Genomic DNA, 10,628 nt, shown 5'->3' with positions numbered 1-10,628 from the left:
GGCCCAAGGCCGATAAGGCGCATGGCCTAGTTTCTGGGAAACCAAGAACAAAACAGAAAATAGCCTTTAAAAAAACCACTGCCTTGCGAAAAACACATCCATTATTCCATAAACAAATTATCTGTGTATAAAATGAGTTTTGCGCGCCATCAAGTGGATAGAATCAGCATTGCAAATTTGGAATCATAACGCTAAAACTGCAACTGGATACAGATGTAATTCATGCTAGAATAAAAATCAATTTGAGTACGGTAGCAAAGTTCAAACTGATGAAAAAAACAAGTACATTGCATGCTATAATCACCACCAAATAAATATACAAATAAATACATGTCTCATGCCAGAACAGCAGGCACAGTGACAGTCAACAGATGTTTTCACAGTTATGTGACCCTGTTTTGTGATATTTGGATTGGGGAGGTGATCGGTGACGTAAGAGGAGAATTTACCCCCTCATCTCCTACGGACTGGGGTCTCAGTGCAGAAGGAGCCGGACAGGAGAGCTGAGACCAAGATGAAGAAGTGTGTGGCATTTTCCCTCTGTCTGGTCCTCTTGATCATCTACACAGCAGGTAGGCTCATTTTGAAGAGGTAAATTGACTTTAGAAAAATGTATTAATTAACCTTTTGGTGGCTTGTGAGTCTTTTGAAGGTTTCTGATAAAAGTTTATCTTTGCATGTTTTTCTAAATGTTAATGCAATAGAAATGTTGTTTTAAGAAAATATGATTATGCAGTTGTTAAGTAGTAATTAATGCAGTAATTTATATGCTCAAATAATTACATGCATAAAGAAAAGTAATTGCTTCATAATTAAACTTACAAAATAAAAATGCAATTCAGTCGTGCACAGAAAAGCAAATATTGTGTTGCGTCATTGTAACTAGTAAATATGGAACTAAATACATTTCTGTTGTATGCAGATATTGCATGAAAATATGAAAATAAGCAAAACAAATAATTGTTCACGTAAAACAAAACAAATATGACAGAATTGTTTTAACTGCATGCACATAGCTCATTTAAATATTGTATTGATCTGCCCCCTATTGCAACATCGGGTACTTCTATTTTTAAGCTCTTATCAATGCAGTTTCAAAATCATTGCAAAAAGCCTGCATGAGCCCTGGGTAGTGCTTTGCCACGTCACTGTGTGTGCCTGGCGCTGTTGACAGAGCCAGCCAGGTTCATTTTCATACCCCCTCGCAGGTTGGCCTTTGGGGGTCACGTGCTCCATGGGCTGGCCTGGCTCTCTGGAGAGTGGGGGAAATGAATGGGTACTTTGTTGCTCCACCAAAAAACAGCCTCCTAATGATATTCTGCTGCTGCTGGGGGACAGACAGAGACAGAGCTCTATGAGACTAGGGTTGCATCTCCAATGGCACCCTATTCCCTATATAGTGCACCACTTTTGACCAGGGTCCAGTGCAGTATATAGGGAATAGGGTGCCATTTGGGATGTAGACCAGGGGCTGTTAATCTGCACCCTCAGCCTGGTACATTAGAGAGTACACGGCTCAACATGTACTAGCCAAACAAACAGAATCCACAGCTTCTCCCCTATATCCTCCACACGCTGGGTGTGTGATGTGGGGGTTGTTGTTGATGGTTCCAAATCGAATGCAAGTTTCTCTTCCTGTTTTAATGGCTGCACCTGAAATGGCAAGTCTGGAAATGTGGGTTAAAGTTGTATTTTGAGTTATAAAAATCAAGAGCAACCAGAGAGATACAGGAGGAAAGAGTGGGTGACAAATAATGACTGATTTCAGGAAAATTACAAGAATGTGGTTTTTGGTATATTGTGCAGAGAGTACCCTATGTCACTGATTGTTGCAATATTTAGCCACTGCAAAAGCATCATTAGCCACTGCAAAAGCATCAGCTACTCTTCCTGGGGTCCACATGAAACATGACATTATACATAGTACAGAATGTTATTAGTCAAGGACTGAAATACATACATTTAAAACTTCACACATAGCCTACATGCAGTGCCTTCAGAAAGTATTCAGACCCCTTGACTTTTTCCACATCCAGAGATGTTCGATCGGGTTCAAGTCCGGGCTCTGGCAGGGCCACTCAAGGACATTCAGAGACTTGTCCCGAAGCCACTCCTGCGTTGTCTTGGCTGTGTGCTTAGGGTTGTTGTCCTGTTGGAAGGTGAACCTTCACCCCAGTTGGCGGTCTTGAGCGCTCTGGAGCAGGTTTTCATCAAGGATCTCTCTGTACTTTGCTCCGTTCATCTTTCCCTGTCATGTGCCTTTTACTGAGGAGTAAAATTTTTGGTACCCTTCCCCAGATCTGTGCCTCGACACAATCCTGTCTCGGAGCTCTACGGACAATTCCTTCGACCTCATGACTTGGTTTGTGTGAGACATTATATAGACAAAAAAAATCTAAAAACCTGTTTTTGCTTTGTCATTATGGGGTATTGTGTGTAGATTGCTGTGGGAAAAAAGATTTAATCAATTTTTTAATAAGGCTGCAACGTAACAAAATGTGTAAAAAGTCAAGGGGTCTGAATACTTTCTGAATGCACTGTATCAGTGCATACACACAATATCTAGGTCTAATACATAGTACAGTGCAAATTACAATACAATATATATAAAAATGACTGTGTCAATTCACAGTTCCCTTTGTGCAGTAGGGTGTTATTTTATCTGTTTTTTAAATCTGGTTTTATTACTAGCTTGAGTTGCCTGGGGTGGCAGAGAGTTCCATGTTGTCATGGCTCTATTTACTACTGTGTTTCCCAGCCTCTTGTTCTGGACCTGGGGACTGTGAGGAGACCTCTGGGTTGCATGACTTGTGTTGTATCAATGGGTGTTCAAACTGTGTGTCAACTGCTTGAACAGACAGTTCAGTACCTTCAACAGATCAATACCTCACACAAAGACCAATAGTGATGCAGTCAATCTCTCCTCATCTTTGAGCCAGGAGACGCATGCCACTGACACGTTCCCTCCGTGTACATCTAAGTGCGATACGTGCTGCTTTGTACTGGACCAACTGCAATTTAACCTTTGTCCTTCTTTGCCGCACATGACCACACATCTGGGCAGTAGTCCAGGTCCGACAAAACTATGACTTTGCATGACTTTGTGGCTCTGCCAGCTAGTGACCACTTTGCAGAGCTGCCTTCAGGGAAAAAAGTATGACAATAAATGCCAACCTGCGTAGGCAAACAGTTTTTCAAAGAGTCAGCTCTTTGAAAAACGAAGAGATATGGATGTCTTGAAATTCTTTGTCTCTCTATCAACAGATGCAAACCCAATCATCAAGGAGAGCTATGCTAAGCAACTTCTGCGGACCAAGAGGCAGAAGCCCGGCCACCCCGATGAGCCAATGAGGGTAGGGTTCAAAGTGCAAGGGGCACAATTACAAACCTGCAGCGGTGTCATCCTTCTAAGAATCCATTAAAAAAAATTCACTTAACAGTTACCCTGTAATTTCTTCTGTTTTGATATGATAATGAGAGCTGCTTACGGCTTGAAAAACGAACAGCACTTTAGATAATATGTAGTCATACAATGAAACTGCTTGTCAGCTCTTTCTTTCCCTGGTCTGTTTCATTCCAAAAAAAGAAAAAAGACAGCCTACCCCATTCATGATTCTCTCACATTCTCTTCCCCCCTCTTTTGACTCTTGCCCCCCCTCCATCTCCACTTCTCTCTCTCTCTCTCTCTCTCTCTCTCTCTCTCTGTACAGGAGCACTTGCTCCACATGCAAGTTCTGAATCAGAGGGCCCAGGAGACCAACCTGGAACACTGGCTGAACCCCCACTGCTACCCCCGCTGTGACAGGAACTACGGACACCCTGTCTAACCCCCAGTGACCTCGCCTTGACTCCTCACAGCCCAGGTCCCTGTCTGTCAAACACAACCATAAAACATGCCTGCTTGGGTCCCCTGGGGCTTGTTGAGTAGGGAACAGGGTAGCAAAATGCTGTGTAACAAAAAAAAGTACCAGAAAGTACATAATTTCTCTACATTTCGAACAATATTCAGTTTCCTGCCTATTGAACACAATGTACAGTACCTATAATTAGCCTATAGGATGATGGTGCCTTTTGACGCTGATCAGTTTTGTATTTCCCTCCTGATTGGTTATAGTTAGAATTGGGGTAAACTGATTCTAGATCTTTTTTGTTGTTGTCTTCTGGCGAACAACTTTTTCTGTGTGGCGGAAGGCGTTGACGGCAAGAAGGATGTTGACAACTGTGATGACGACAATGATGATGATGGCCATGATAATGATATGAGGGTGAAGCTCAGAGTGTAACTCTATCACATGCATTTCATGGTGAAGCCTCAGCAGGGAACATTAGCGGCCATCAGTAGATACTGGTGATAAGAGCATGATCAGCTTATTCCAGCAACATTAGCATATAGGAAACATATACAATTATGTTAACATCATAGAGGATACATGATCCGGTTATATGTGGATACAGTTATGAGAAAATATACATTGTATTATGTAAAACAATGTTTAAAAAAAACAATAATTGAATAAATAATCGAATCAAATAAAAAGATGTTGGAAATGTGGTGTTTTTTTTTCTTCTTCAGTTTTGAAACTGGACTTTGAACAGGCTTCGGTAAGACTTCTTCAGAGAAAATAAAAACGTTCACTACTAAGAAAGAGGAAATGTGAAGCGGAAGATTTTCCATGGTGTCATAGGCAGTCATGTGGGTTGACCCCGCTGCTGACCCAGGGTTACGGTTGTTGCGGTCGGCCATGACCCGAGGTTACTATCGTTGTTTACTGATGTTTGGGGAATTTAAGACAGTGCCCTGCCCTCGAGTTCACTGTGTGACTCTGCACAGTGCTGTTACTTTCTCGCGCAGGAGGCTCTACAGAAGAACGGCATGTTATTGACCACAATGAATAACAACTTGTGAAAGGAAAGAGGGGTATTATTTGATACAAAGTATTAATCGCTTTATAGGCTAAAACTAGGCTAAATCCTACGCAGTTCTGGACGTGTGTAGGTAGTAAATATATCCAGACAAGAACAAATCCAGTTATTCTCCGAAGTGAACGTTGTGCAAATTATTTGTAACATTGCGTAATATATCATTAAACTGATAATGGCCGTATATGGCCGTATACGACTGAACCGGCACACATTTTACATACAATTTAAGAAATGTGCTGTTGGTGTTTGGGCTGATTGATTTTCAAAAATATCGATCAATTTTTGAAGCATTTGGTCAGTTTTATGTGAAACTTTTCTTGTATTGTATTATATCCCCATGATTCAACATCTAACACCCGACGTTGCATTGTAGCCTATCAATAGTCAGATTGTTCAATTACTATCTGCACGTGGCATGCGACCATCATCGAATGATTCTGCAAAACAAATGCACAGATAGGCGTACAAATAGGCCACTGGAACCAACCAAGTAAAAAAAAAACAGAGTAAGCACGGAACAATCATGCAAATTGATCATTAAACATTAGGCCACAGCCTATACAAAAATGACCGGAGTCTTATGTCAGGCAAATGCTTTTCCTGTCAGACATAAGTGTAATAGCAGGTTAAAATATACATTTCGTAGGCAATCTATGTTAGCTCTGATGACCTATTTGGTAACACAGGCCTACCTACCTTGTGACCCCACATAACCAGCGTGTCCATTCCGCAGATACTGATGGGCGCTGGATTTTATTGGTTTATGATTTGAGATTTTTTTTTGCAAAAGTACAATTCAATTCTTCCTGTAAGCCCAATGTGAACCACTTAGAATAATTATAGGCTACGGTTTTTTTCTGTGAAGAGTTTGCAGGACGACCTCTGAGGACAGCACAATTACATTTAAATAGAACTCAATATAAAACTCGTATTAAAATCCTTTATCAGCTGACTCTGAGTCCCTACTACCCTATTCTTTTAGCAATCTTTGTCATTTTAATAAAAATAAATTAGTATTGTATTTTTAATGAAAGCAAATTGGCCTATAGATTTGAGTTGCTTCCAGATTTGTTTTGAAAAAATCTGAATCATTACAAAATATATAAACCAAGGTCTCGACTTTCTAGGCCTTTGTGGACCGTTGCCAAAACGCACTAATCTCAACGAAAAATAGGACCTATTTCTATACTATAATAGGCACTACCATATTGCTAAGAAAATGTCATTACGAACCACGGCAAAGACGAAGTAAACCTATTCCTGCAGTTGGTCAATGAATCCGAAATATGGTCAACGTTATTTGAAATTAGGACAACGGGAAACATGCAAACTAAAGCAGCTTCCTAAATAAAAAAAATCCCATGTCACCAAAGTATTTCTGAAACCTGTAAATCTATAAAGCACATTTGCAACTTTCATCAGTCCTTTTCACAACCAAGGCAAAAAAAGGAATCTTAAAATCAGTTGGAAGAAATCCTGACAACCAGAAACAGAGACAATTGCAACGAGTTTACTGGAAAGCATCTCAAAAGCAAACTGTGACATCAGGTTGTGATCATTCTGTTACACTGAAAGCATTTCATTTATATGTCCAACACAGATGTCAACAGAAAGACCTTATGGATAATATGTCAATATACGTTCTTCATAAACATCAACCACCTTTCCCATTTTCATTAACCGTTTATAAAATCTGGAAATAAGACCTACATCTGCTGGCCTATAGCATTGTAATGGCTATATAAACTCTTATAGAGGACATGTAGGTCAACAAGACATAGATTTGATTCACTTTTTATTAAACCTTCCAAAAAGTGCTTGATACATTTTTGCAATGAATAGGGTAAGCTACACCTCAACTTGAAATGGCATGGCCTGGAACATATACTTCACACTATAATTGGTTTAGGATTTCTCTATATTTATTTTTCTCACTGACATGTGAAATCAAATGACAAATGCGCCCACATTATACCTCTTACGTTTTAAAGGTACTAGCTTGACATAAATATAGCCTGTCTGACAAAGTATATTGTTTGTTTAAAAGCGGATTGTTGAAAACTAAAAGCCATTTGTAAACAAGTAAACGCAGTACACAAGGCATGCAACTCTTTCAAATAGCCAACGGGTGATTAGCTTCAAATGGACTTCCTTTAATTTTGGTCATTACATTTAATAGACTTCCAACTATAGTATATATACACATCTGCACATACAATCCTGTAATTTGCTTTTATACATTACATAAAAAATCTGAATGATAAATGACACTATAAAGTATGGACTTTTCCAAATAATTTGGTACAAGATTGACAGAGCTGAAGACAATTAAAATCAGAGCCAATCATCTTTTATCTTTGAAGAATCCTTGATCTGTGCTACTCTCCCGGATAGTCACTGTCAAAAAGTTTGTGGTCACATCAGTCACCAGAACCTTCTCCACGTTGTTCAAGCAAGGCTTCCAAGTCACCTCGTCCGTTTGGCCCAGGATCCGCGACACAGGGATTTTGGCGATGAGTGAAGGCTTCCCCCTCTGTGGAAGCTCTTCGCTGGGTTGATGCACATTCTTTTTGGATAGGTGCTTTAGTTGGGGAGGGGAAAAGTAGTTTGAGGGGCACTCTTTAGTCCTGCAGGCCTGGGAGTCAGAGCCTATTCTGTGTGAGTGCAACATGCTCCTGTCTGGGCCGCAGTGCTGCTGTGTGCTCCCACTAGCCACGGGCCTAATTTGCTTGTGGGGATAACCACCCAGCTCCTCCTGGTGCCTGTGGGCTAGTTTATTCCCCCTCATCTCAGACCCCCTCTCTTCACCACCGGACAGGCCCAGCTTGGCCAATTTGAGTGGGCCATATGTCGCCTGCTCCTCTGCCCTCCTCTTGGGGGGCTCTGGGGCGGCGGGAGGAGCGCTGAAGGGATTGTCCTTAAATCGCAGCTTGGGTTTGGGCCCTCTTTTCTTGGGGACGGTCACAAAGCCATCGGGGCCTGGGGGCCTCTGGAGGACTGGTTGACGGTGCTCTCGGACCAGTTCTGGGGGCCTGACCCGCACACTCTCGCCCCTGTTGACGGTGCTGGGTGGGAAGATGGTGGGGACCACGGCCCTCAGCCCCTCTCGGGCTCTGGGGGTGATGACAGGCTCTGGGGTCGGGTAGGTGACACGTATCCCCCGGACTGCATCGCTCCTGAACTCGTACGATTTGGCTTTAGCTTTAGCTTGTGCCTAAACGGGGAAGGAAACCAGAGAAGAACCACTTTTGAACTGGGGAAAATCTTATCAACAACAAAGATGGAAAATTGAAAGTAGGCTATTGCAGTTGGCAATATGTGTAATGTTTTTCCACTGCTCCAATTTCAGTGGGTATAATGTTCTCTTTCATAAAGACTAATTTAAAATGTCAGTTGAGGATAGTCTATTTGTCATTACACATATATACTAAGAGTCTGCCAGCCGCTTTATAATGGCTTAATAAATAATGTGCACTTGCAATTAGCAAAACAATGTTATAACAAATAATCTAATTGTAACAATACATGTACACAACTATAAATGAAGACAGTAGACAAAATCTTAACTTGGCATAATATCCCCTGAAGAATTTACAGGCTACACCAGTTTGCTAGCACTTTTACATTTTCACAATAGTTACTTGTTATATATATGTATTTTTAGCTCAGTTTGAAAAGAGCTATTTACAGGCCTGTGAGAGAACCTGCATTTTAAATTAGATGCTGGTATTTAGCAATTTTCATAGTTGGTTTTCTTGAAAAGACAAGGGCATTCGTTTGATGAAGTCTTCAGATTTTAAGATTTCATTCAAAACCAGTCCCATGCAAACTTTTGGAATTAGCTATAACGATTGCTTTACTGACGATTACACGCTAAAACGTCATAAGTTTTAACCGTGCCGAATAACCGATGCACGCCTGAATAGACCCTCGCTTTTATAAGTACATTTTATATTCCAAACGTGTAGGCCTACATTGAGTTCATTTCGAAATATAAAGAATTAACCTGGCATGTTTATTGATCAATTTGGCTACCTGTCAATCCAACCAATTTACCATGATTCGGTAAAAAAAAAATGTATTAAGGTCTATTAGCACCAGCCTAACTAACTAATCTCCCTAAATACACATTCACACCTACACAAATACACATCTTGCACTAAATGTGATGTTGCCTTAATACCGGTAGACAAAAGGTGATTCTCATGGGAAAACTTGACGTGGATCCTTCAAACTTGCATATTTACGTGTTAGTGCAACAACAGCTATATATTAACCAGATGAAGAACCTGTGGATAAATAGTGGGTGGAGACTGTGGTATGTTTACATGCCACATGCTAGAAATCGTGTCCAACCATGCAGCCCTAAATTCAGTAGATTCCACAGTATCACTGCGTGTTGGATGGATTATTTTCAACAATGCATGCATATCAACATAGCTACCTTTAGCAGGAATGTCTTCGGTTTCGGGCCTCTCTTTTTGGGCCCAAATAGTTCCCTTTCGCGCTCCCTGAAACAGCAAGACACCCATTTTGAGTATCAAGAGAGTGAAGTGCAATAGGCGACTTGCGTGACGGATGCATTTTATTTTGCTGTGCTGCTAACATTGCATGCAATGAATGTACAACATGAACAGGCCCATATCCATACAATTTACCTCTCTTCGAATGCGACGAAGAGGCGGGAGTCCAATATATTTTCCTCCGGTTCCCAAGTGCTAAATCTATGGAGAAAAATACAATTGACAGAGGTTAGTTTCCCACTACACTGGGAAAGAAAGCATCGATACGGGCTAACGTTAGCTAGCTTGCTAACACTGCCAGCGTGCTGCGCTGACTTTGTCACTAGCAGATGCCACCTAGCTAGCAAGCGAACGCCACAGCTAGCAGCCAGCAACATCCATGTAGAAGCAAGGTTCTCTAGCATTAAATTCAACGCAACTTACTTCGGTGACCAGCCTTTCCATTTCACAAGGTATTCCATTCGACCCTGCGTGTCATCAGAAATAGAAAAAGAACGCTTCGTTAGGGAACTGCAGTGGCGCGTCAAAATAGATTATGCATGTTAGGAAAATGTGTTTCACATACTCTCCTTATTCGCCGTTTGATGATCGATTCGGCTGCGAAAACCCGTTCCCCAACTGCAGACAGCTCCATGTTTACTTCAATCCAGCTACCGTTAGCTAAAGCTTGGTGGTGAACGCTAGATATTTTTCTCCCCTGTCTCGCGGAGTGAATTCCAGACAGACCATAATACTCCTGCACAGAAAAGACGTCATCAAAAAAAAAATGATGTGTTGCCTAGGAACCGCAGTCGGTGGAACCATTTAGAGTAAGCCCATTGGGTTAGCCGTTGCTACGTGCCCGCGGTTGCTAGGTGAGTAGGAGGAGCGTCCACTTCTGGAAATTCTTAAGGGGAAAATGGTGGAGTTAGCGCGGTGGATCAATTACTCGGATTATTCGGAGATCTTTAAAAACACATGTCGCCAGATATTAAACGCAGAACATATGCAGAATGAAAATTAATGAACAATGTAATGTAATACGCCAAAGAGGTGAAGGAAAGCAGATTGAATGTGTGCACATTTCAGTTATCAACTGAACTGTCACACAATATTTCAGTTTAAAGTGCTCCTAATCAATAGCTTACAGTCATGATAAGGTAAATTGTATGAAGACACTAGGAGACAATATAGGCCTAAAGG

At 41.2% G+C, this 10,628-nt stretch overlaps 2 protein-coding genes across 2 annotated transcripts; one reads left to right on the top strand and one right to left on the bottom strand.

The window, feature by feature from the left end:
* The first annotated feature begins 469 nt into the window (after window positions 1–469).
* Window positions 470–4,540, top strand: cq067 (CQ067 protein). Its single transcript, NM_001146412.1, is given in 3 exon segments — window positions 470–572; window positions 3,265–3,353; window positions 3,711–4,540. Coding segments are annotated over 3 exon segments (264 nt in total). The 5' UTR covers window positions 470–514; the 3' UTR covers window positions 3,828–4,540.
* A 1,878-nt stretch (window positions 4,541–6,418) lies between these two features.
* On the bottom strand, window positions 6,419–10,231 carry cbx8b (chromobox homolog 8b). Its single transcript, XM_014177406.2, has 5 exons — window positions 10,012–10,231; window positions 9,870–9,913; window positions 9,582–9,647; window positions 9,368–9,434; window positions 6,419–8,137 (listed from the first exon to the last, which is right to left on the bottom strand). The coding sequence occupies exons 1-5, from the start codon at window positions 10,078–10,080 to the stop codon at window positions 7,268–7,270; spliced, it is 1,116 nt and encodes a 371-aa protein (XP_014032881.1). The 5' UTR covers window positions 10,081–10,231; the 3' UTR covers window positions 6,419–7,267.
* Window positions 10,232–10,628: the final 397 nt, after the last annotated feature.

Source organism: Salmo salar, chromosome ssa02, assembly GCF_905237065.1.
Source record: "Salmo salar chromosome ssa02, Ssal_v3.1, whole genome shotgun sequence".
Lineage (NCBI taxonomy): Eukaryota > Metazoa > Chordata > Actinopteri > Salmoniformes > Salmonidae > Salmo > Salmo salar.
Note: the sequence above shows the minus strand (reverse complement) of the source record. Positions and strands in the feature narration are given on the sequence as shown.